This window comes from Nicotiana tabacum, chromosome 3, assembly GCF_000715075.1.
Source record: "Nicotiana tabacum cultivar K326 chromosome 3, ASM71507v2, whole genome shotgun sequence".
NCBI classification, from domain to species: Eukaryota; Viridiplantae; Streptophyta; class Magnoliopsida; order Solanales; family Solanaceae; genus Nicotiana; species Nicotiana tabacum.
In genome coordinates, this window is record NC_134082.1 from 211,839,889 (window position 1) to 211,867,426 (window position 27,538).

Sequence of the window (27,538 nt, forward strand, 5' to 3'; positions counted from 1 at the left end):
ATGCTCAATGTGAAAAATAATAAAAAGGGATTCAAAAAAAGCAAAAGAATGAAAGGTAAGGAAAGTTGAAAAAGAGAAATGGCTTGAATTGCATAAGAAAGAGTGACAACGTGTCCCTCTAACCCCTTAGAAAGAGGTGAGATGACTCAAAGAGTCAAAAGAATGTATGCCGAATGAATTAAAAGAAGTGTTTAAGGGAAGATAGAACCCACTTAGATCAAAACATTCCCTGCGATGAACCAAAAGCCTTCACAATGACTCCACAAAAGCCCTATATGATCTTGAGTTGAACGATGCTTACATTAGTGGATACTCACATGAGGAGCAAACATATGGTACTTAGAGCCGGACTTATGACTTTTTCTTGATAGAGATGAGTGGATTTCCATTAACCTCAGTTTGTATGCCAATATTCAAAAAGGTGAGGTTTGCTTAAGGAGAGTTGAAGATGTGTGAGTTTGGGTTCCACAATAACCAAAGTAATTGAGAGAGTTCTTTGATGTGTTGAGTCAACTCTTGATACTTTCGTGTCGCACTTGATCCATGGTTTTTCAAAGGTTAAACGTTGTTAATGATTCATTTATATCGAGGGCAATTGTTAGTCACAATTGATGCTAGTTGAGGTTATTTTAGGACAGCTGAAAATTCTTGATTTTCCCTTTAGGGGTGGGTCCTATTTTGTTTGCTTGAGGACAAGCAAAAGCTTAAGTTTGGGGGAGTTGATAACTAGGGATTTTGCCGCATTTCATGCTCCTTCTTGCTTACGCTTTGATTATAAATTCATATAAAATAGTCCCAAAAGGCTCATAAGTTGTGCTTGATTGCAGGGTTGATCAACAAAGTGACGAGATGTCAAAGATCAGCTCAAAAGGAGTGAAAACTGCACAAGTACCAAAGACAAGACAAACTCAGGACAAACAGGCCTAGTGCGGCCGCAGTACACTTTATGCGGTCCGCACTAGGGAGATTCAGAGACCTGGATTTGAAGGCAACAAAGCAGTGCGACCGCAGTATATATTGTGCGACCTGCACTGAAGACACCGCGACCGCACCACCATTTCATGAGGTCCGCAGAAGCAATGTTCAGAGAGATGTCAAGTGCCAGGGTTCAAGCCTATGCGGTCCGCAGCCCATTCTGCGTGGACCGCATTGGAAGCCTCCGCGACCGCGGTCAATTCTGCACGGTCCGCGGAGCCTAGGTTCAGAGAGTTGAAATTGTAGAGTCAAGAGCCTAGTGCGGCCGCACACCATTTTGTGCGGTCCGCACTGACCCCGTAGGGGCATTTTTGTCCAATTTTTCCAGCTTAGTATAAATTGAACCTTTTTCCATTTTTAGGGTATCAGATATTATCAGACGTTAGCTGTGCTCATGAGAAGACTTTTCTTAGCCATTTTTGTATTTACCTTAGCAATTAATTAATATGTCTTTATCTTCATCTATTTCTCTATTTTTCTCATCAAGCATGAGTAGCTAGACCCATTAGTTAGAGTTGTGACTCAACTCTAGTGTGGGTGATTGATGAGTATTGTGATTTAGGGCTAGATTGACTATGGGTGTTTGTTATTTGGGTCAACTTTATGGTTTAGTTTATGAATTGGTGGTTGCAAACACTGGTTTGTGCTAAGTTGACTTGGGTTCTTCTTGAGAAAGAGAGCCTAAGTCTCCGAAATGGACCCAACAAGGACTTGGGATGGACTCAAGAGAATTGATAGTCCCAATTAAAACGTTAAACCTCGAGAGAGTAATACCCGACTTGAACCCCAGTTGCTTGAGCAAATTTGCCTACCCTATTGGTCTTGAGAAAGTCAATTGGGCAAAATCACTCTCTCTACCGAGAGGTGTGAGAGTGGGTAAAATTGTGCAACGGTTATAGCATATTTCCCCAATCATGTCAATCGTGCCTTAGGTTCAATTACCCGTCAATTGGCCACCTAGGAGGATGCCACTACCCTAGTGCCTTTTTATCTATTAAATACAACTTATAGCAATTCTCGCTTAGCATAATCTAGTTGCAATTATAATTAGTAGTTGATAATAGTAGATTATTAAAGAAAAATCCAAAATTGATTGGAAGTGATATTTGGAACAATTACACAATCCCAATCTAAATAGATACTCGACTCCATTCCTATCTCCCTGTGGAAATCGATCCCGACCCACAAATCGAGTAAAAGCTATTGCAGCCCTCTCTTCCTACTTTTTAGTAGTGCGGAGTAGGCTGCGATCACCACTTTGTTTTAGAGTGCATACAATATTGTAGTGAGACTGTTGTTACAAGATCATTTCCTTTTTAGGTCACTATGATTATGTTAAAGCCTTCTTCCTTATTTCCTCAGCTAGTCTTTCGTTGTAGAACTTAGGGAAGACCCTCTGACTCATGTAAATCTGGGAGTGTTTGGTAAGGAGCCCTAAGGCGTGAATATTTATCCACCCATATGGTAAAAGAAACTAGAGAATCAGAAAGTAGATACAAGTTTCAATAAGTAAAAGAAGCAAGGTGGAGAAGGGTACGAGGTACCAGTTAGTGAAGGTTATCAGTATCTAAAATTCAAGCAGAGAAATATAAGTATTTGAGTTACCGTCAACAATAATAGAGGCATGTACAATTGGCCACACCCATCTTAGTTATGTCTGATCATGCCCAACTATGCCTTATAAAAAGGATAAAGTGGTCGCTGCAAATATATTCCAGTTAACAGGTTCAGAGTCGAGTCCCATATGGAATTAACCTATCAATTACAGCTATCAGACCCACACAATTCCATGTAATCAACTTCCCAAGATATTTAGATAACAGAATGGTTGTTTTCTAACTAACTATTACTTAACGTGAATGCTGTAAATAAGAACTAATTAAGAACGAGTTGTAAACAATAATGGGAATGATCTAAGGTTATGATTTTCCCTATTGTCGAAATCCTTTCCGCTATGTTTGTTATAAATTTGCCTAAGTCTTCTCTATCGATCATGAGCACTCTAACTGTCGTAACTCTTTCCCGGATAATTATAACAATATACTAGACATATTCTCCTAAATTACGCTAGATAGCTTTAATTACGGCTCACTTAGATTGCACCCAAGGTTTCGTTATCCCTAATCCCACATTTAAACCCTTCGTATTGATCCTTCATATACATCAGGAGTGATGTTATTCAACAACTACCTAAATATGCACTCTCTCCCGAGTAATACACACTAAAAAGGAACAACTAATTGAGGGTGCTTAAATCAACAACAACAAGCATATAGTTGAACAAATAGAGATAAAACTATGGTAAAATTATATTAACATAAACAAGAAATTCATCCTTCAATAGGTTCCATTAAAACCCTAGATTAGAAATTTAACTACTCATACTAATGCAAAACATAGCACTAATATGATTCATAATTCACAATTAGAAGTAAGAAGAAGATAGAAACTCTAAGAATTGCTTGATCTTCTCTCCCAAGTTCTTGCCTCCAATATTGTCTAAAACAAGCCTAATTTGACTTCTGGGCGATTTTGGGCTCTTATAGGTTTAGATTAGTTGCCCAAGAAATTACACAAAAGCCCATGCGTTCTTTCGAGTTTAAAAACCCGTCCGCGGTCACGGATTCAATCGCGGATCCGGCTGCGGACTTTAGCCTCTGCACTAACTTCACTCCGCGAGTGGTTCGCGCCCAGGTCCGCGGTCGCGGACCTGCCTTTTGCATTTTTTCTTGCTTTCCTCGCTCCTTTTTGCCCGAGCTAACCTTTGATTGGCCTTGCACATTCATAAATGACTCCAAAATGCTCTTTATCTCCCTCATAGATCGAAGTGGCTCCTGCAAAACATAAATTTCTCTATTAGAGCATTTTTCTATCTTTTAACATTCAATCATCAATAAAGTGCGGTTAAATTAGAGTGTAAATAGCATCTAAATTACATAATATAGGCTACTATCAACACCCTACACTTAAACCATTGGTCGTTCTCGAGCAATAAAACCACACTTTGCAGGCCCAAATTTACTAAGCAACTTCCCTACTCATCATACCAAGAATATTTTACAATGGTCAACTACATTAGCGTAACATCCACACCTCAAAAGTGGACTCTCCCTAGCCATGCAATGTTCTTAACCAGCTTACTTACTCTAAGTCAGAGGTCTAAACTTACCTTCCTTTCATGAATCAAGTGCCCACTCACTAAAAAAGAGACTTATTTCGTAACCAATACAATTCACGCACATTGAGGACTTCAAACAGATAAAATTTGCTCACCCTCAGAAAGAACATTCTTGTGCCACAAAAAATGCACCATAAGCTTGCCCGTAATGTACTACTCTACTAATTGAGCTTGTTTAGTCTAGGATCAATTAAGACTTGATTTGGATGTAATGTAGGCTGCAGGCCGGGTAGGATACATTTTGATATAATAGTGACTACACCTCCCTAAGCACTTTAACACATATATTTTAACGTTCAAACCCATACTTATGTCAAACCACAACTCCGCCTTCACATCAATATGTATTACCCCATACTTCTTTAAGCACAATTATATCAAAAGCCACCACCATCAAAGACTATTCTTCACACAATACAACTTTTTTTTTTAAATTCAGGTGGCTTTTAGTATTACTTTTCAACACAGTGCACCTTTCTCCTTATTTCATCAGTTCCACTCAAAAGCCAAGATAACCACCCCACACTTTAACTTTTACATACGTCATCACAATTCAAGTGCTCATGAGAGGTGACAAGGTTCAAATAGATGAATAATTCAAAATTGGGTACGACTTATAATGTGGTTGCCAAAGAAACAGGATTACATGCTCAAAGGGGTTAACTATGGTATATAGCAATTAGGTGGGTGGAATATGTATATATATAGTTCAACAAAGAAATGCCTATATCACTTCCTAGACCAAATAAGACTACCATTTCGCTTTGTAAACACGCGAGGCTAGTTCTAGGCGTTAAATGTCAGCATAGAATACACAAGCCTCACACACACATGGCACATGACTCAATCCAGATTAGATCATCAGATACTCCGCTCAAGGTACTTAAGCCAAATTAAGAACACACATTTTAAGGCCTTCTCAAGAGTCAACCAATGAGCCTAAACGTCACACTAAAGTAGTCTATATTCAAGGCATCATGGAGTTAAGGGATTCTATTTCAACTCTGCCCCTCGCCCATAAGTTCCTTACTAAAAAATGAAAAAACTAACTACACCTAGTTTAAATAAGACCGTTAAAAAAGAACCGCGGTTTAAAGAAAAACCAAGGTGGATTTGATACACTACTACAAAATAAAAATCTTTTTGGTTTTTTCTTGTTCGACTTTAGTCCCTCAAGAAACCACTCGAGTGGTATCCATCGTTGGGCCAAGACGAAGTTGATTTATCAAAAGAAACTACAAAACCAACTATATAAATATACAACAACATACAACAACATCCCCCACCCCACACTTAAAAAATTGGCATGTCCCCATATCAAATAAATTAAAGCAAGGTAAGGTAAGGGGACTTCCCTGGTGACTCAGTCCTGGTTGGAGACAGTGCAAAGGTCAAGGTGGTAAGCTCATCCTAGCGCCCGCAGCCAACCCATGATCTTCTTTTTGGACTTTGCACTTTGAGTAGCCAAAGCATCAACTCTAGTACCCAGGTCTGTGACTGAAGTGCGCAACCCTGCCATTTCCTACTCCAGAGATGTCAGGCGAGTACTTCGGCGGGACTAAGATAGACCTGCCTCATCTGGGACCTACACCTGTGGGGGTGAGGCATGCATAGCCTCCTCCTAACCATCATCATCATCCTCAGACTCATCCGAGGCATCATTGTGATCAGCCCCAGGTGCCACCGGGTCCGTGGTCGTGGACCTAAGGTAGAAGACGTGCCAAAGTCCACGGTCAAGTCTGCGGTCCAGTCCACGGCTGCGGATCCACAATAGTGTTTCGTCCAATCTCCGCGTTCAGACACGCGGTCTAGTGCGCGGCCGCGGATCACCGTTCCGAATAATTTTTACCTTTTATTCAATTTTACCTCTTCTGGGGTTAACTTTTGACACCGCCTCCTTCCAATGTGCACAAATCTTTCCATGCACACTAGTAGTTTGGTTAGTATCGTTCACATCAAATACAACAACAAAATAAAAACAAAAGAAAAAGATCATGGGTTTCCTCCCAAGAAACGCCTGAGTTAATATCGCGGCACAACGTTACAACAATTCAATGGGTTGCCTCCATGCAGCGCCTGATTTAACGTTGCAGCACGATACAGATAAGCGCATTTAAGGTTCGCTCAACCTTTGAGGCTCGGTCAAATAGGTTACTGACACTTCCTTTGCTTCATCCATGCCCACATAATGTTTTAACCTATGCCCATTGACTCTAAACATGCAAGAGTCATTCTCAGCGGCAATCTCTACGGCACTAGTAGGGTGTACTTCAACCACACAAAATGGCCCTGGCCATTATAAATTTAGTTTACCCGAAAATAGCCTTAGTCTTGAGTTTTAAAGCAATACCGTATCTCCGGGTTTAAAATTCCACTCAATAATGTTCTTATCATGTAATATATTCATTCTCTCTTTGTACAATCTTGTGCTCTCAAAAGCAAGATAGCAGAACTTATCAAGTTCATGCAACTCCGTGACTCTACTTATTCCCGCAGCATCCATGTCGAGATTCAACTGTTTCAGTGCCCACCAAGCTCTATGCTCCAACTCCACCAGCAAGTGGCACACCTTCCCAAATACCAACTTGTATGGAGACATGCCAATTGGTGTTTTGAAAGCGGTTCTATAAGCCCAGAATGCATCATCTAACTTTCTTGCCCAGTTCGTTCTTATGGCATTCACGTTCTTAGTTAACACACTCTTTATTTCTCTATTTGACACTTACAATTGCTCACTTGTCTGCGGATGATATGGAGTGGCCACCTTGTGGCATACATCATACTTCTCTAGCAACTTCTCGAAGGCTCGATTATATAAATGATTGCCTCCGTCATTGATTATGGCCCTTGGGGTGCCAAACCGAGTAAATATGTTCTTTTTCAAAAACCCAATCACCACATTTGCATCATTGGTGGGGAGTGTTACAGCTTCCACCTAGTTGTACATGTAGTCTATAGCGACAAGTATGTACTTGTTGCCATATGAACTGACGAAGGGCCCCATGAAGTCGATTCCCCATACATCGAACACTTCGACCTCCTGAATTGGGTTCATAGGCATCTCATGGAGACGGGAAATATTCTCAATTCACTGGCATTCATCACAGCCTTTTACCCATAACTGTGCATCTTGAACACTGTTGACCAGTAAGAATCCTGCTTCCAGAACTTTCGCGGCTGTCCTGACTCCTCCGAAATGTCCACCATATGCTGATGTGTGACATGCCTGCAAAATAGAAGACTGGTCTATCTCAGGGATACATCTCTGGATCATGTTGTCAACACAAATCCTAAACAGATAAGGTTCATCCCAATAATACATGAAACAATCACGGAAGAACTTTTTCTTTTGCACAGGGGAAATGTCATAAGAAATTATACCGGTCGCTAGGTAGTTTCCAATGTCTGCATACCATGGCACTTCCTCAAGACTTGTGGCTAGTAGTTGCTCATCTGGAAAGGTTTCCAGAATCTCTTCTACCTCAACCGCTTTTTCAGCTCCTTCCAGTCTCGACAAATGGTCAGCTATTTGGTTTTCTGTTCCCTATCGATCACGAATTTCCAAGTCAAACTCTTGTAGCAGTAGCAGCCAACGAATCAGGCGCGGTTTTGACTCTTTCTTCTCGGTTATGTACCTGATAGCAGCACGATTAGTATAGACAATTACCTTCGAGCCTATCAGGTACGATTTGAACTTGTCAAATGCAAACATTACTGCCAGCATCTCCTTCTCAGTCACAGTGTAGTTCAGGTGGGCTCCACTCAATGTTATACTTGCGTAGTATATTGGGTGCATGATTTTATCTTTCCGCTGCCCAAGCACTGCTCCCACAACATAGTCACTTGCATCACACATTAGCTCAAAGGGTTGCTCCTAGTGGGGGCAACAATGATAGGTGTTGTGACCAGTCTCTTCTTCAATTCCTCAAATGCTACCCTACAATCATTAAAAACACAAAAGAGTGATCTTTTTCAAGAAATTTACACAAAGGATTAGCAATTTTGGAAAAGTCTTTTATAAATCTCCTATAGAAATCGGTATGCCCAAGGAAACTTTTGATTGCTTTTACGGAAGTTGGTGGTGGAAGCTTTGCTATCACGTCGACCTTTGCACGATCCACCTCAATGCCCTTACTTGACACCAAGTGTCCCAAGACTATACTTTCTTGTACCATAAAATGGCACTTCTTCCAGTTTAGTACCATATTAGTCTTTATACACCTCTTCAATACTCTTTTCAAGTTCTTAAGGCAATCATCGAATGAATTCCCCACCACTGAGAGATAATCCATGAAAACCTCCATTATTTCCTCTACCATGTTCGTGAAGATGACCATCATGCACCTTTGGAATGTGGCAGGTGCATTGCATAGGCCAAACGGTATTCTCCGAAAAGCATAAATCCCGTAAGTACAGATGAACGGGGTCTTTTCTCTGTCCTCTGGTGCAATAGAGATCTGATTGTACCCTGAGTACCCATCCAGAAAACAAAAATGGGACCTCCCTGCCAGTCTATCTAACATATGATCAATGAATGGAAGTGGGAAGTGGACTTTCCGAGTACCAAGTTCAACTTCCTATAATCTATACATATTTTCCAACCTATGACGGTTTGTGTAGAGATTAATTCATTTTTCTCATTTTTCACTACCGTCATTCCATCTTTCTTTGATACACACTGAATTAGTCTAACCTAGTTGCTGTCAAAGATAGGGAATATGATTCCCGCATCTAACCACTTAATAACTTCTTTCTTCACCACTTCCTTTATGTTGGGGTTCAACCTTCTTTGGTGTACTCTAGAAGGTTTGTGCCCATCTTCCAGTAGAATCTTATGCATACAAAAGGCCGGGCTAATCCCCTAGATGTCTACAATGGTCTACCCAATTGCAGTCTTGCACTCTATCAGTACCTGCAAAAGTTGTTCTGCCTGCACATCTAACAAAATAGATAAGATAATAACCAGTAATATTGAGTTAGGTCCTAAAATACCTGAGATGGGTGGGCAGTGGCTTCAGCTCCAACTTTGGGGGTCTCTATGGATGGATTAACAAGAGGAGTTTTTCTTTCCTCGAAGTGAAAAGGCTCAAATTCGAGCTCATTATTCCAAAAAACTTTGCCTTCAAGAGCAAGTACCCACTCTGCCAATTCTTCTCCATTAGCTTTATCTAGGTTCATGAGACAAGCTGCTAGAGGATCTTGAATGTTCAATGTCTCATCATCCTCTTTCAAAATTACATCCACGATATCTATTAGAGAGCAATTGGCGAATTCACTTGGCCGCCTCATAGATTTCTGCACGTTGAATGTTATCTCTTCATCAATAATCTCATCTTGAGCTCTCCAGTTTCACAGTCAATTAGAGCTCTCCCAGTGGCCAAGAATGGTCTTCCCAAAATTATGGGAATTTCCTCATCAACCCGACAATCAAAAATGACAAAATCTACTGGGAACACAAACTTCCCAACCTGCACCAACACATCATCTAGAATATCAGAGGGTCTCTTTACTGTCCTGTCAACCAGCTGCATTAACATGGACGTGGGTCTAGCTCTTCCAATCCTGAGTCTTTTATAGATAGCTAGGGGCATAAGATTTATGTTTGCCCCCAAATCACACAGTGCCTTAGCAAATACAAAGTTACCTATAGTGCAAGGAATTGTGAAACTCCCTGGGTCAGACAGCTTTTCAATAATGGGTCTCGTTACAACAACACTACAAGTCTGAGTTAGTGTAACTGTGGCCAAGTCTTGGAAGTCGAACTTATGGGACATCAAGTCCTTCATCATTTTTGCATATCCAGGCATCTTCTTTAAAACATCAATCGATGCAATGTTTACCTGAATTTGCTTCAACATCTCCAAGAATTTCTTGTATTGCTCATCTTTCTGATATTTGCCCAGTCTATGTGGGAATGGTGCTGGAGGTCGTTTCTTCCATGTGATCTGAATTTTTTCTTGTTCAAGCACTGCCTCCACTATCGGTTCCTGTGCTCTCTTAGTCTCTTTCACAACCTCTATTTTTTTTGTTAGAATCTTTTTGATCTTGTTGTACCGTCACCTCAGTCAACCCCTGCTGAATCATCTACCTCAATGGGCACAGGCACAAGTGTCTCGGTAGGTCTGCTTTCGCGAGCATCCCTCATATACATTAGGAGTGATGTTGTTCAACAACTACCTAAATATGCACTCTCTCCCGAGTAATACACACTAAAAAGGAACAGCTAATTGAGGGCCCTTTAATAAACAACAACAAGCATATAGTTGAATAAATAGAGATAAAACTATGGCAAAATTATACTAACATAACAAGAAATTCATCCTTCAATAGGTTCCATCATAACCGTAGATTAGAAGTTTAGCTACTCACACTAATGCAAAACATAACACTAATATGATTCATAATTCATAATCAGAAGTAAGAAGAAGATAGAAACTCTAAAGAATTGCTTGATCTTCTCTTCCAAGTTCTTGCCTCCAATATTGTCTAAAACAAGCCTAATCTGACTTCTGGGCGAGTTTGGGCTCTTATAGGTTTAGGTTAGTTGCCCAAGAAATTACACAAAAGCCCATGCGTTCTTTCGCGTTTAAAAACCCATTCGCGACCGCTGATTCAACCACGGATCCGGCCGCAGACTTTAGCCTCTACATTGCCTTCACTCCGCGAGTGGTTCGCACCGCGGACCTGCCTTTTGCATTTTTTCTTGCTTTCCTCGCTTCGTTTTGCCCAGGCTAACCTTTGAGTGGCCTTGTACATTCATAAATGACTCCCAAATGTTCTTTATATCCCTCCTAGCTCGGAGTGGCTCTTGCAAAACATAAATTTCTCAATTAGAGCATTTTGTTATCTTTTAATATTCAAACATCAATAAAGCGCGGTTAAATTAGAGTGTAAATAGCATCTAAATTATATAATATAGGCTACAATCAATGCCCCGTGGGAGTTAGCAAATATTGTTTAAGAGAATGATGGAATATCAGGATCCAGGTGGTGTTAGAGTAACCCAAAATGATGGAATGAGCCAAGAGAGCTAAAGTGAAACAAGGTTTTATTGAAGTTTTCAGAATAATGTGATATACATCAATATTAGCAGAAAAATAAGAAGAGCGTAAATGAAGCATTACGAGTAAGGTACGATAAATAGGTGATAAAGGTAAATCAAAATATGACAAGATGACAGAGTCCATAGTCAAGTGAAGGAAAATACAAGAGGTGACAAGCCTTGAGAAAATAAGAGAGTCTTAAAGCAAAGTTATACGACTTTGGTGAAAAAAATAATCATAGTTATATGATTTTTGTGTGAGAAAACAAAGTTATATGACTTTGGAGAAAAAAAGTAAAGTTATGACCATATGTGAAATTTACCCTTTAATTATATCATACTCACACAAGTACCAGGCCAAGTTTTGCAAATTCCAATCAATTTTTTAGAAGAATTAACCTAAATAACTTTTTACTCAATCTCTTAGACTAAAAATAAAAATACTCGAAGGATGTATAATACATGTATATTCTTGTATGAAAAATGCATAATATATGCATATCGGCTAAAAAAAAGTAAACAGTGAATCCGGCTAGATATTTGTATAAGATCTTATTTCTTAGTGAAAATAGCATGGGCTAGCCAATTTTTGAACTGATAATCGAAAATAGCCAACGTTTGCAAAGTCATTTAAAAATAGCCGCTATTTTATGATAAGATAAATTATGGACAAATATACTGTAGCTGAAACACGAAAAGTCTAGCATAATATGATACATTATGGAGCTCTTGCGTATAAACTTCTAACACATTATGTTGGAACTCCAGCACATTATGAAATTCCAGAACATTATTTTGGAATCTCATATGTAAAGAATTCGAACTCTAGAATATTATGCTGAAATTTTTCCGGATTTTTAAGGTGCTTTTGTTCAGATTTTAATGTGGCTAAATTTCGATTACTTTTGAAACTGTGGCTATTTTTCAATTGCCAGCTGTAAATTAGGCTATCTGATATCTTCCCTATTTCTTAAAGGGAGAAATTCAAAAAATGCCAGATTTACACGTGATCATTCAAAAATAGCTACAGTTTCAAAAGTAATCAAGATTTGTCCACTTTTCATGTAAAGATAAATCTGAACGAAAACAACATTCAAAATCCAGAAAATACTTCAGCATAATATACTGGAATTCCAGTATAATATACTGGAACTCTAGTATAATATACTGGACTTCCAGTATAATATACTGGACTTCCAACATAATACACCGGTCCAACATAATATGCTTAAAATTCATATATGGGTGCTCCAATCTCCAGTATATTATGCTGGAACTTTCAGCGTATTGAAGTTCCAGCATAATATGTTGAAAGTTCATACACAAGTGCACCGATCGTGTTGCAGCAAAATAATGACCAATCCAAAAACTGATTAATCCGTGCTATTTTTACTTTCTTAAAGGGTCTAATCTGCTGGAAGCCCAGTGGACTTCATCGCAGTATTATGGGTCATTGAGAAAAGGCCCAAGAATAAGAAAGGGAACGCACCTTAACATGGAAAAAGGGAAGAGGGGCTATGCCATTTCCACAGTGAAAGCTTCAGGGTTTAAGGAGAGAAGAAGAGAGAGAGATGGGGCTTGGCCAACCGCAACCTCATGCATGTATCTATTTTCTATCTCTCATCTTCCTTCTACTAAATCCTACTCCCTCCGTTTCAATTTAGACTATGTAGTTTCACTTGGCACAAAGTTTAAGAAAAAAAGAGAAAGACTTTTGAAACATGTAATCCTAAAACCTTTACGGGGCACAATTGCGAGTGTGGCTATAAGAGAGCTTCTCATTAAGGTAAAGTGAGTAAAATGAAAAGTTTAAAGTTAAATCGTTTCTAAATATGGAAATGTATTATTCTTTTTGAAACAGACTAATAAAGAAAGTGTGTCGTAAGGGAGTACTACTTATTCCTTTTCAAAGTTTGGGTATTTTTGTCCCTTTTGGAGCTTTTAGGGAGCTTTGTAGACTATATTGATTATTCATTTTCTGTAAAATCATGTTCCTTGTACCTTTTTGAAATGATTATGGTGGTTAAGTTAAACTGTCCAAAGACAGTGCTGCATTTGCTACTTATTTACTGAGGGTCTAGCAAGAATAAGTAGAACCTTAAGGAACCATCCTAAAGTTGCATCTATTGATCATGCATGTATTAACATATGCTTTCTGTTAGCGAATGCAATAGAAATTTTATTTTACCGTATGACATACTCTTGCTAGCACATGGCAAAAACAATGCAGTTACTTATCTCTTTGGCATTTTATGTTTTCTCTAACAGTGCTCTAGTTGTACTAAGAATCTCAAAGCTGTGTAGTCTAAGTATGCTAGCATCTGTGGTGTTACTAGTTAGTTCTTTCAATTGTATTGTCACTAACATTAAATATATCGACAATCGCTATTAAAATTTGACATTATTTTTTTATATCGACTTCAAAAGTTTGGCTTCTTTGAGGGAATACTTCTTGGAAATTATATGAACCTAAAACTACTTGCTGCTGGCTTTTCAAATTTTATTTTCAGGTCAAAGGAAATTCTTACATTACATTCTTCAAGAGAATATTCTATTGACAGTTTATGGTAATTCTAACCATTAGGAATTATCCAATGAGTCGGTTCAATGATCATATCTTTATATGCATCATCTATCTATGTGATTTAGTTAATGAGATCAACTAATCTTTATCCCATAAAGCCGATCACATAAATATTGATCTAACTAGATTACTAATGTCCAAATTAATAATCATATGATCAAGAACAAATTTAGATTAAACTATAAGAAACTTTACTCTCATTATCATGATCTCCATCACAATGTCAAGTCTCAAAATTTAATCAAGGACCTTATCAAGTTAATCAAACAATTAACAATAACTATGATAAAAGAATATCAAATACCATATATTTTTATATCAAATAGCGTTCACAAAAATATGTTCAAATCATCAAATATGATAGTGAATCTAAGGCATATCTACTATATCCCTAACAGTTGGGTCGAAGTTGTCAATAATAGATTACCTAGAGAAATAGGTAAAAGAAATTTCCACCCAAGATTAAATAGTTGGTCCATTCTCAGCCTCGGTAAAGTCTATCTTGTTGCAATATGAATGAACAAAAACAAATAAGTTTTGGCTAATGTGATAAAGATACCAATTAGTGTTCCAACCTCCTAAGTAAAGAATTGTTACAAATAATGAAGAAACTAGTAGATTCAGATATGAAGCAATGTAAAATAAACCAAATTTGATACCTGAATATTTGGTTTGATACCTTACTACTAATTCTTCTTCTGCTTCTGGTAAATCAAAAGGTAATCTTTCGCACTCGGCTAGAGAAGAAATTAGAAAAACGATAAACCCGATGGGTTGACGCCACAAATTCCACCCCCACCCCCACCCCCAACCCCCCACCACCACCCACCCACTGCCCCACCTCCCCCCTTCTGGAATATATATATATTCAGTTTTATCTTTTTCATCTTTCGGTTTAGAGGTTCGAAATTTTACAAGTTCCAAAGTTATGAGTTCAGAGGTTAGTGTTTCGAAGTTTACGGGTTCAAAATTTCGCGGTTTCGAAAGTTTTGCGGTTCATAAGCTTATGAAATTTGTGGGTTCGGAAGGTTGTTGGTTCGAAAGTTTGTGGCTTCATGTTTATTGTATCAAAATTATTTATGAATACACTTGAGAAAATATTTTCCTTAATTTGCGTACCAAACACAGAAAAATAAATTAAATTACTACTTATTTTCCAAGAAAATATTTTTCATTATACCAAAAACACCCTACGTTGTATAATTTTTTGGAAAAATAAAATAGTTAAGAGCAATAAAAATAATTAATAAAGAAACAAAGCATGAGAAATTATGCATAAAAACACTCTGAAGTAAATGTTGGAAACTAAGAAATAAGAAAATAAAAGATAAATAATGTAAAAAGAATAATATTTGGATAAATTCAAAAAGTTATAAGAAAAAACATATTAAAAAGAATAAATAATAAAAATAAATCAAAAACAAAAGAAAAGAGATTCAAAAAAATAACCTTGTAAGTACACCAGGTAATTATCAGCAATTTTCAACTCCCCCTTCTCCCGCCCCTCCCTCCTGAAAAATAGAGAGTGTAATTACCCCCCCCCCCAAATACAACTAATTATATGATGATCTAGTAATTACTTGATCAGACAAACACATTAAAAATGTATAATTACAACTAATTACACTCAAATTCAATTATAGGGTGGCTTTCCAATGCCCTAAAGGAAATACAATTCGTACCCTAAATTTGGAGAAACAAGCAAACAAAAGTGGTACGTTCCCATTAATGAAATGAATGATTTTTGTAATTATTTTAATAAAAGTTTATTACATAAAATTAATTTAAGAAGTCATACTACAGCTTTTCCTTGTTAATATTACGAGTGATTATGCACAATCATTGTATGTATGACTCATGTAATTATTACAAATCAAAAAAGATATAATATTATGACAAATATGTCACATTGGAAAAAGAATTATTTATTTTTAATAAAGCAATTATCTTGTAGTATTGGAGTGTAAGTAAGGGTGAATTATATATATAAAAAAAAGATAGATTAGTTTTGGATGTTGACGCAAATTCACAAGAGAAGTTTTCTATATAAAAGTAAAGATGGCTTATTTGCTATCCGGAACTAAAATGATGGGATTTTTACCTATATATACCATATATCAAACCTTATTACCAGAAATGTTCATAATTTGTTATTTACCCGTGTAGTCCACACTTTTACTACAAATTATATACCAATCCAAAAATAGGTAGATTTTGCCATAAAAAACGCGCTAAAATGAAGGCACCAGATCTGCGTGTGATTCTGTCAACATTAAATTCGAATTTTGAAACGGAAGGAGATCTCATTGTTGCGTAATTCTCTCCTTCCTCAACGGAAAGAGATCTCTCTTCTCTCACTCAACTACAATTCTCAAAAAACGCAAGCTACTGAAGCTCCAGTAATCAAACGGAAAGGAGATTTCTGTTCTTCATCTTCATCTGTTCTTCCATATATTTTCCACCATTGATAGTCATTAAAAGCTTGAAAGCTTTGAATTCAAATTTGGGTTTTCAAAAATCATTATTTGTTTGGATTGGTTGTTGTTGTAAGTAATTCGGAATATGTTTAGGAGTTTATATCTCAATTTTGAGGGGTTTTGGTGAAGATTAGACTTGGTTTTGACTGAATTTTAGATTGAAAGAAGAAGAAGAAGAAGAAGACGTATTTCCAGAAATTGTAGATAAATTGTAGTTAAATTGTAGAATTGTAGATATATTGTAGATAAGTTGTAGATAAATTATAGATGAATTGTAGATTGGGAAGACTAAAACTTCTACAAATCTTCTACAATTATGTCGAAAATGCCAATTATGCTACAATTGAAATGAGAATTTGGATATTAAAATTCAATGTATCTATTTTGTAGATATCTTGTAGATAAATTGTAGATTATTTGTATTCTGATTGTAGATGCATTATTTTCTGTTTTCACAAATCCAAAACGGCTAAAGCTTCTACAAAATCTTCTGCAAAAAATAGTCTACAATTTATCTACAATTTTTCTAATTTGACTACAATTTGACTACAAAATATCTACAAATTCTGGAAATATGTCTTCTTCTTCTTCTTCTTCTTCTTCTTCTTCTTCTTCTTCTTCTTCTTCTTCTCCGAGTTTCAATCGACTGTGTTAACCAGTAACCTTCAACCACTGCCCAAAAAAAAAAAAGAGGTCAAAGATGGAAATGAATTCAAATCGTGGGGGATACAACTGTAGGTAATTAAGTGGAGAAGAAAGTGATGGTAACTGTGGGTGAGAAGAGATTGTACGAGAATGGGGGAAAAACTGAAGGTAAATCGTGGGTGGGGGGGAGGGGGGGAAATTAACTGAAGGTAAATCGTAGGGGGAGGGGTAAGGAGAGAGAGGCGGGTAAACGAAATAAAGTGAAAATACGGTCCTAAAATCACGCCTAAAATAAATGAAGAAATAATTATACCCTTAATTTGAATTATGGTATATAAATGGTAATTTGGTATGCTTAAATGTAATTAACACAATCCTTAAACAATGAAGGTAATAAAGTTTGGTATATGGTATAGGTATGTAAAAATTCCTAAAATGATCGATGATTACAACTGTTAATATGGGCTGTCCAGCCCACCCTAACCAACCCATACGGGTTAAGCAATGTTAATTACTTAAACATAAGGGTGGGCATAAAATTCGAAAAATCGAATTTTGAATCGACCCAAATTAATTTGGTATAATTCGGTATGAATTTTTTGGTATTTCGGTATAACGGTATGGTCCTCGGTATTAAGAGTTTGATACTTCGGTATACCGAAATACCGAAGTTATAAAATAGTTCCCTAGTCCAGTAGTCCTACACTGCCTCTAGCCCAACCCAATATTTTAGGTTTATTTCTGGCCCAGTAACTCAAGACTAAGCCCAAGTCCATCTCTTTCCCTTGTTTCTAAGGATTGAAATTATAATTAGGTTTCTCTCCATTAAGTGAAGAACAGAATACAGATCGGCTGTGTGAGCTTGTGGCTGCGACTGCGACTGCGATAGAGACTCTCAAACGTGACTTCTTGTTTCCTCATTATTTACCTTCATTCTTCAATCTTCAGTGTGTAACTCTGTATTTTTTAACAAATAGCTTATTTTCTTGTGTTGATCCTTTTAGATAAGCCTAAAAGCTAAGATATGTGATAAACAAGTGTGTATCTTAAATGGTTGTACCTCGTGATTTACAGATTATTGATTTATTAAGTCGGCTAAGGCTGAAGTTGGCCTAAACATACCTTAATAATTTTTGCCTTTTTGGTGCACTTTTCTGGTGTATAAAGTTGAAATTGAGAGATGATAATGGTTAAGTTTGTCTCTTGAAAGCATTTTACATGGAAACTACTTCTTCGCAGTAATGTATTTTGAAAACAATGACAAGGAAACACGATGAGTCATCGTCACAAGTTACAAGACGTAGAATGGTGCATTTGGATTCTGAAGTATTGGATTGGTACGGTATTTGGTATATACAATTGATAAATCGAATATAGAAATATCGAACCGAAATTCTTAATATCGAACAGAAATACTGAATGCCTACCCCTAACTTAAACATTAAACATAACTAAAATTTTAAGAACAAAAAGTTATTTATACTCACATAAAAAATATTACCAAATTGAGGTTAGACTACTATTTCTTTCTCTATTTTTTATATTTTAATTAACTATATTATCAAGCCTACGGGCCGGCCCAATCCAGCATGAGCCAAACCTATGAGTCACGGGCTTACTTGGGCCGGGATTAATAGCTTCGTTTTTAAATGAGCTCAAATTTTTTTAGCCCAAGTCTATTTAATCACGGATTGGGTTGGACTGCCCCAGCAGGCCAAACCCATATAGATAGTTGAGTAAAAATAGCACGAGCTAGTTAGTTTCAAACTGATCATTCAAAAATAGACATCGTTTGCAAAGTTATTGAAAAATAACCACTATTTTGCTGCAACACGGAAAGTTTCAGCATAATATAATGGAGATCGGTGCACCTTCTAAGAACTTCCAGCATATTATGTTGGAACTCCAACACGCGAAAAGTTTCAGCATAATATATTGTAGATTGGAGCACCTGCATATGAACTTCCGGCATATTATGCTGGACCGGTATATTATACTAGAACTCCAGTATATTATACTAGAACTCCAGTATATTATGCTAGAGTATTTTACGGATTTTGAACAATAATTTCGTTCATATTTATTATTACATGAAAAATGCCTAAGTTTCGATTACTTTTAAAATTGAGCTATTTTGAATGACCACTTGTAAATCTGGCTCTTTTTAAATTTCTACCTCATTTTCAAGAAGAAATTAATTTTGTTCAAAGTCAAAAAAGGAAACATTTCTAAAGTTCCTAACGCAAATAAAATGAAAAGGTAAAAAGGGGAGAAATTCAAAAATAACCAGATTTACAACTGGTCGTTAAATAGCCCAATTTCAAAAGTGATCGAAATTTAGCCACTTTTCATGTAAAAATAAATCTGAACGAAAATACTGTTCAAACCCCGAAAAATACGTCAGTATATTATACCGGAGTTCCAGCATATTATACTGGAGTTCCAGGATAAGTACACTCGAACTCCAACATAATATACTGGAGTTCCAACAAGTATAATTGTCCAGTATAATACACTGGAGTTTGGAGCACCGGTGCTCCAGTTTCCAGTATATTATACTGGAGTTAGCAAAGTATACTGGTCCAGCATAATATGCTGGTGTTCATACACAAGTGCACCGAACTCCAGTATATTATGTTGGACCGGTCTCTGTTGCAGCAAAATAGTGGTTATTTTTCATTGACTTCGTAAACGCTGACTATTTTTGAATGACTAGTCTGAAAACTGGCTATACCGTGCTATTTTTAAGGTAAAAAGATCCGAAGAATCCATGTGCACTTGAAGATGCAATAATTCTTGATTTCTATAGTCGAATTATTTTGTGTCTTTATTTACGTAACCACTCGTATTTGCATTTTGCTTTTCTTTGCATTTTCTGGTGCTTATTTTATTCTTTGGTACGAATGAAAATATTTTTCGGAAAATATTTTTTTATATTTTCATGTTTGATTGGCTTAAAATATTTTCTTCATAAATTTATTTTCCATCAATTGGAGGAAAATGTTTTCCTTATCAAAAAAGGAAAACAATTTTCAAAACTCTTTTTCAACCTTATTTGCCTATTCCACATCCCATCAACCCCACCAACTCATTCCAACAAAAGGAGTACTTTCTTTTCGTGATGTAGAAAAAATATTTTCTTTTATTTCAATAAACTTAATATTTTCTTTTTCCTAATGCAGAAAAAGCTTTTTTTTAAATTTTTAAAAAAACGAGTATTCTCTTTTCATATTGTAGAAAAACCATTTTCTTTTATTTTCAACAAAACAAACATTTTCTTTCCATGACATAAAAAAAAGTATTTTCTTTCATTTTAACAAAACGAACACTTTCTTTACATTCTTTACATGATGTAGCAAAAGTATTTTCTTACATTTGAACAAAACGTATACTTTACTTTCATGACGTAGGAAAAATATTTTTTCTCATTTCGACAAACAGGGTATTTTATTTTCATGATGTAGGAAAAATATTTTCTTTCATTTAATTAAATGAGTAAGTTATTTTCATGTTGTAAAAGATACTTTCTTTTCAACAAAAAAAAGTATTTTTTAGTTAACGAGCTCAAATCAGAGCGTTATACTTGTTGAAAAAAGTAAAGTAACACATTAGTTCTTTTGGATTTATGTGAATTTTGAAAAAAAATAATTAAATTTTTAAAGAAAATAGAGTCTCGAGGGGGGGGGGAGGGGAGAGTACATGAAACATGAGAATTTTGGGGAAGATGGGTTGAGAAGATTAGCATAAAAATTTATAATTATGTACATCATCAACAACAACCATCCAGTGAGTTCCTACGAGTGGGGTATCGGGAGGGTAGAATGTACACATACTTTACCCTAATCCAGAGAGTAGCGACGCTGTTTCCGAAAGACTCTCAACTCAACGCTGATCATGTACATAAAATTTTAATATACACCAGAGGCTAGGTTAACACTTCGAACTTCAAAAATTGTACAACCGTAGACTTTCCTTCACATATTTGGTTTCTTTCATTCGACAATCTGATCAAATGTAAGGTGGCTATAGTCTTCCAAATCCCTAGCTCTTTGTGCACTTGCAGCCCTCCTAGAAGCAGAACACGTCCTTTGTAGATCTACGCATCAATCCAACTCAAACAAATGTGTTACTTGTTGCACTAAGATACACGCCTATTCTGGAGATTCTTCTGAGTGAAATAAGCATCATGAGACATCTGTGAAGTAATAAATTGGATAATCATATTTACAGAAGTCGGAATGATCATGTCTTAACAAGTAAACTCACACCTTGACAGAGAGACTTCAGTAATGAAAGGTGATGATACAGACCACATGTTAACCAGGTGCTAATAGCATGTGTATACCAGGTTTTAAAAGCGCGAAAGTCAAAAGTTCCAGCACGATACCCGAACCAGAGTTATGTGAATAGAAAATACCCAATCCGTTAACAGCAGAAAACAGTCAAATCTATGACCACACAAACAGTTTTAAACATTTTCAATTTGCCGTATATACCAAACTCTAATGGAATAAGAAAATAACATACATGTACTATTTTTTTTAAGACCGATAAATCTCAGGGGCAACATACATGTATTCTTTGTAACGTTACTTGAGAATCACAAGCTTTACCTTAACAGTTATATAATAAGAGCAATTCCCTTTATGATGAATACATCTAACATACCATTCAAAGTTAATATGGGATCTCTGAATCACTATTCTACTCTATATAGAACACTTTAGAAACCAATATTAGAAAATGACAGCAACTCGTTTGAATTGGCATAGTTCTTAAGCAGATTTTGACAGTATCAGTTTCAAGTCTCAATAGTTTACCTCGTCTCAAATGCGGGATCTAGCATGGGATTGTCTTGGATGGATCTACAATTAGTTCGTTACTCACCCTGTATATATTAAGCAAAGTGAAGTTTAATCAGGTGTATTTTGGGCATTATTTGTGGGTTCTAAATTTGAATGAAGGTTAAACACAATGGCACTGAAGCTGGAAAGAAATGTGGTGTCCTGGTGCCTGGACGGAGGTATAGTTGCAGGGTATTTCGCTTACCAGAAAACTGTTTTGAGAAATTAATTAAAGAATACTACTTTCTCAATCAAATAAAAATGTCCAAATGCAGTGATCTTCTAAATGAAACAGAAATGCTAGAAATAGTGCAGATTCCTTCCTAAACGCATAAACAAATTGAGAAAACCGAAGTGAAAGCTGGAAGCTAACTAAAACATAAGCACAAACCTATAAGCATAGAAAGTGATATGCTGTAGCCAATCTTAAAGTTCAAATCTCCTGTAGAAAGACACGAATACATTATTAAATTCTCTATTGTGCTATATGAACAAAATAAGCTCTAACAATAACTAAGTCGCACTACTTTGTCCGAGAAGCTTTTGCAATAGTTCCAAAACCAAAATAGATTATCAAACTGGTTCACAGTTCTCACCAATCATTTTCTTAGACTGTGGTCTCACCAGAAACTACGATCATTTTGTTTTTCCAGGTGACACATGGATTTTACTAATAACAGATGTGGTAGGCTATTTGCTTAGCCAAACCAACAAAACAACCTTAAAGAGTCCTTATGAAGCAGTTTAATCATAAAAGTACTGAAATTAGAATCTAGAACACTTTAAAAACCAAGCAGTTCTTAGAGAGAAAAGTACCTCTTGTAACAGGTATGCACCACTGAAGAGTGAAGAGAGAGATTGCAAATGTCTCTTGATCTTGCACCCAGAAAGCATAAAGCTCATGAAATTACAACAGGCTTTCTTCTTTTTCACCTGGAACCTGATGGATAGAGCAAGGGAGGTGAAAATGACATTCAAAACACAAAAACAACAAAAAAATCTAGTCAAATGCGGTTAGTAGCACATTGGCTAATAAGAATATCTTGCTTTGTACTTAGTCACTAAGTTAACAGTACCATCAGAAGGTCTATCACTGCAATAGAAGAGAAATATTCATAACAATATAAATCAGATTTTCCTAGTCTCTAGGCTATCAAACATGTGCTATGTACGTACATAATGAGCTATCACTTGTAGCTTCTAGCCTTCTAAACATGCAATTACTGTAGCCTGGGCAGGAGCTTATATTCCAAATGAAACGGTTTTCCAACTTCAAAAATTTCAGTCTCGTACCATAGTCCAGTTGTTATTGCAAAGAGTAACACTAGTTACATCATACAACTTTACACTTCTAAGAGCAATAGGGTCTTCAGAAGTTTCACAAAGAAGCGAGCTGCAAGCAATGTGTAAGTTACCCCAGTTGGAGCAGGGGCTCAGATAATGGTATGTGCCATGACTAGGGTTGACTATTTGTGTGCTGGATAAGTAAAAAGACAAACATGAATCAATACTTTTCTTGTAGACATAACCAGGTAACCAGAGAGCAAAATGTCATTTTGAGAAGTAGATTGATAGTTTTAACACCATTTGATAACAAGTAATGAAACTTCTTTAGATTACACAGTGCTGAAATATGAGATGAAACATAGAACCCCATTTCCCAAAATTCTTAAAATAAACAAGCAGAGTTTATACTTAAAAGTTAAAATCCATAATCTAAAATCAAGAAACAAACAATTACAGGAGAGAATTGCAAACAGATTTGTACGTCTTCAAAGGGCATCCCTTTCCTCCATCTTCTATATATTTTAGTTGACAATAACAATATGAACTACAACCATTTTGAAATCTGATGATTATTAGTCCAATGACTAATAAAGTTAATTACTCTTCACATAATTATTGTTCTATTATTTTAGATCAGAGAAAAACCTCCGAAAACATAACTTAATAATTTAGATACAGTTCCGTAATAATATGCTCTGTCAGGTTTTAACAAGTTATGTGTCAATTGCAGGAAAATCACAAATATACATACCATATGGTTCAGGGATACAAGTTTGGTTTTGATCTTGTTAGCTCTGGTGTTCCATTTATGGTTGATGTTACCAAGACCTAATATATTGTAGAAAACATTGTTTCTACAGCAATTTCTAAGTTACAGAGAGTAATTATTGATTCTAAAAAGATAGAAAGTGATAGTATCTCGAGATAACTTAATACCACTTAAACTGATATTCCTAGACTTATAACGCGTGCAAATAAGGAAACTCAAATTATTTCTGATATAGTGTGCAACAACATCTGATTTCCAAGATAAAGAAAAGCGGGAAAACAATCAAACTAATGTACCTCCCTCAATGAGCTTGCCCGGAGAGCTCAACCAATGTTCTAATTGTCATTTTCTCAGTTTCTGCAATTCCATTGGATGTGATTTCGTTTTCAAAGGTGAAAGGAAATTGCATAACATGAGAGCATAGACGAATAAACCAAGTGAAAATAAATTCACTTCTTATTTTCCGAGGGAAACTCAGGTATCATGTCAAGCAAAGAAGGATCCTCCGCATCAAATGAGAAGCTCTTCCCCGTCATTTCCCTTAAAAATGCCTTCATTTCACTAATTTTTTTAATTCGGAGAAATCCGTGCATAATTACATTATAAGTTGCGTTGTTTGGCAAACAACCATTGTCCTCCATTTTTCTTAGCATATCTTTAGCTTCATCTAACAATCCTTCTCGGCAAAATCCATTAATCATTGTAGTGTATGTTATCATGTTAGGATGTAGACCTATTAAGGAAAGCTTCTCAAAATAGCCAGAGCTTTGTCGAGCTTACGATTTTTGCACAAACCATCCATGACAACGTTGCATATTTGAATATTTGTATCTTGTCTCCTTCTTTCCAACGTATGAAAATGTGACATAGCTTCTTCAACAAGTCCATTCTTAAAATAACCAATAAGTAAAGTGCAATGAGTGTACGAATCCGGTATGTGCCCCGCGGATAGCATGTCAACAAAGAACTTTTGTGCAGAGATAGTTCTTCCAAGTTCAAAAAGACCATGCAAGACAATATTGCAAGTAAAGATATTAGGTTTCAATCCCTTTTGAGAAATTTCAAGAAATAATTGCATGGCCTCGTCCACTTTTTTGTTCCTACAATATCCATTTATTAGAATGCATAGCTAATAATACTAGGCTCAATGCCCTTATCTACCATGAAATCAAAAAAATTCCTTGCTCTATCCATTTGACCACATAAACAATATCCATCCATTATCGCATTATAGGTGATCTCATCAGTATTTGCCCTTTTGCAAAGCCCATTCATGATTGTTTCATACGTGAATCTGTTAGGCTCACAAATATTCTCTCTCACCAACTTTTTGAACAAATTAACTCCATCTTTTAACTTATTTTCAGCAAAGAGTCCCTTTAGTAAGGTATTAAAGATGACAACATTAAATGGAATGCCGTTCTTCAAGTGAATGGCTAATATAGAAAACCCGAGATCAGTACGATGCATCAGGCAACAACTGTTAATCACAGTACCTAATATGAATACATCAGCTGGAATACCTAATTTCTGCATTTCTCCAAAAAGAGAAACAACAGCAGAGTAATGCTTCATATTTACAACAGTCTTCAACAATCTCGAGAAGGCGACGAGAGAGGGAAGAGGCTTTGTTTCGACCATTTGACGGAACAGACTCAGAGCATCATCTAAACACTTGACGTTCTCAAATCCTTTAGGAATCCAAGGTTTCCCCTTTGTCGAAATGGAGGAAGAATAATCTCTGGGTGTAATTGCCGAAGCAGAATGAGTAATCACAGCATTGAAACGAGAAATAGCAAATAATGAGACAAAGGGATTGCCATTGAAGGAGTAACGCACTGCACCTCTCATCATCTTCATCTTCGCTCGCTCTCCAATTGGGAATTGGGTACTGGCAACCTGTGTTTTTTAAAATGCATAATAATTGAGACTCTCCGGGCTCGCGTGGGGCGGAGCACCGCTTAGTTGCGTGAGAGTTAGGCCTCAACCGTCGCGGCTTAGGCCCCCGACACGTTGATGCATGGCTCGCCTAATATAACTTTATGCAATTGTATATAACTAACCTAGTAAATTCTTAAATTTTTTTAATAAATAGTTGACTAATCAAAATTATTTTTTTCTTAATCAATAATCATTACGTTAATAGTATTTTATGTCATTATTAAATTAAAAAATATTGCATATTATCCACTAAAACTGATATGATAGTAAATTTTAAATAAATCTTTCATTTAAAAATATTTATTCATTAACTTTTGCTATGTATTTATTATATAATAGTCCATAATTTTTTTATAACTATTTTTCAAAATATTATTTTTTCACGTTTACGAGATACCATACTTATTAATTTAATAGCCCAGTACTAGCTAGTAACTATTTACAAATAATTAGTTATCACGGTATAGTAAAGTGAATTATGTGTCATTTTATTAACTTATTGAAACTTAAAAATAAATGATGCTTGATAATCATATTTAAATTGTGAATTATGTTTTTTTAATAAATTCTCTCTCAAATAGAAAGCATATTAAATAAAAGGAGTATTTAAAAAGAATATCAAATTACTTTTGATTATATTATTCCTTAAGATATACATATAACATTTCGCATAGAATACATTACTTTTGATTTTTGAGTTGTAATCACGTTGCAACTAATTTGTATATTATGATATAGGTCATACTTTTCGTATTATTCATAGTTGAATTATATTTTATAAATATTTCAATAGATTATTTGTTATAATTTTGTGATTTTAATGTATTTTTTATAATTATTTTTTATTTTATACTATCTTAAAATTTTTGAAATTAGTAAAAATTAAAGATCCTTGGACTTACGCCCCATGTCTCAGGGCTTACGCCTAGCCTCGTTAGAGGTAAAACGCCTCGCCTCACGACCCCGCCTTTTAAAACATTGCTGACAACTATTAACATTTGTATTTTCTACCTAACACTCTGTTTGGATCAGTGTTCCCGTCGTTTTCTACCTAACACTCTGTTTGGAATTGAGATGAATCAAGCATGACTGAGGCAGCAGTAGGATCTGCAACCTGAGTTACTTATCGCTCTGATACCATATGGGAAAAGATAATGTAAAGAACAAAATTTAGAAAATTTTCTGTGTATTGAATGAAATCTCTTCTGTACAGAACGTTTCTTTATACAATTTAGAAAGGAATCTATGTATTACAACCTATGACAACTGTCCCTATACTATTGGTAAAGGAATAACCAACTTTGATATAAATATAAGAATAAGGAAAATCTACTTACAATTAAATATAAAAGAATCTTCTAGTATAACTCAGAAAGGGCCAAGTGAAATTCTGGGCCCAAGTGATAATCCAAAGCCAGTCCACTTCGTTATAGGCCCAAAAACAAATGCCCATCTTAGACCATTATATTGTATCCTTGTTCAGACATATCCTCGAAGAATCCGACAAAGCTTGTGCCTTGTCTTTGAACCTTAGTGTCCTTAGGTCATCTTTTTTTACCCAACTTTCTCTTCTGCAAATCACCATTATCATCTGAGAAAGTCGAAATCCGTGGTCCAACAAGATACAAAGTTTCGACCAAGATTTGTGGGTGGCGTACCACCCCAAACCTACTGAATAGATCCGCCCCTGATTGGAATCGACTCTCTATCTCCTCAGGATAAGGGCTAGGTCTGCATACATATAGTCCTCTTCAGACTCTACTTGTAAGATTATACTCAAAAGTGAATCTAGGATT

The 27,538-nt window shown here is 36.0% G+C and overlaps 1 protein-coding gene and 1 pseudogene across 1 annotated transcript; both read right to left on the bottom strand.

Annotated features, from left to right (window-relative positions):
- Nucleotides 1–7,241: 7,241 nt before the first annotated feature.
- On the bottom strand, nt 7,242–8,009 carry LOC142179130 (uncharacterized). The gene is made up of 2 exons (XM_075248952.1): nt 7,821–8,009; nt 7,242–7,697 (listed from the first exon to the last, which is right to left on the bottom strand). The coding sequence occupies exons 1-2, from the start codon at nt 8,007–8,009 to the stop codon at nt 7,242–7,244; spliced, it is 645 nt and encodes a 214-aa protein (XP_075105053.1).
- Nucleotides 8,010–20,666: 12,657 nt separating this feature from the next.
- Nucleotides 20,667–25,801, bottom strand: LOC107825249 (uncharacterized; annotated as a pseudogene).
- Between the last annotated feature and the right edge of the window lie 1,737 nt (nt 25,802–27,538).

Bases quoted from the DNA above. Each gene is read 5' to 3' on its own strand.
- LOC142179130 (XM_075248952.1), bottom strand. From the start codon at position 8,009: ATGTGTGATGCAAGTGACTATGTTGTGGGAGCAGTGCTTGGGCAGCGG. The intron at 7,698-7,820 runs GTAATTGTCTAT...CGTGATCGATAG, and splicing joins CGTACCTGATAGGCTCGAAG to GGAACAGAAAACCAAATAGC.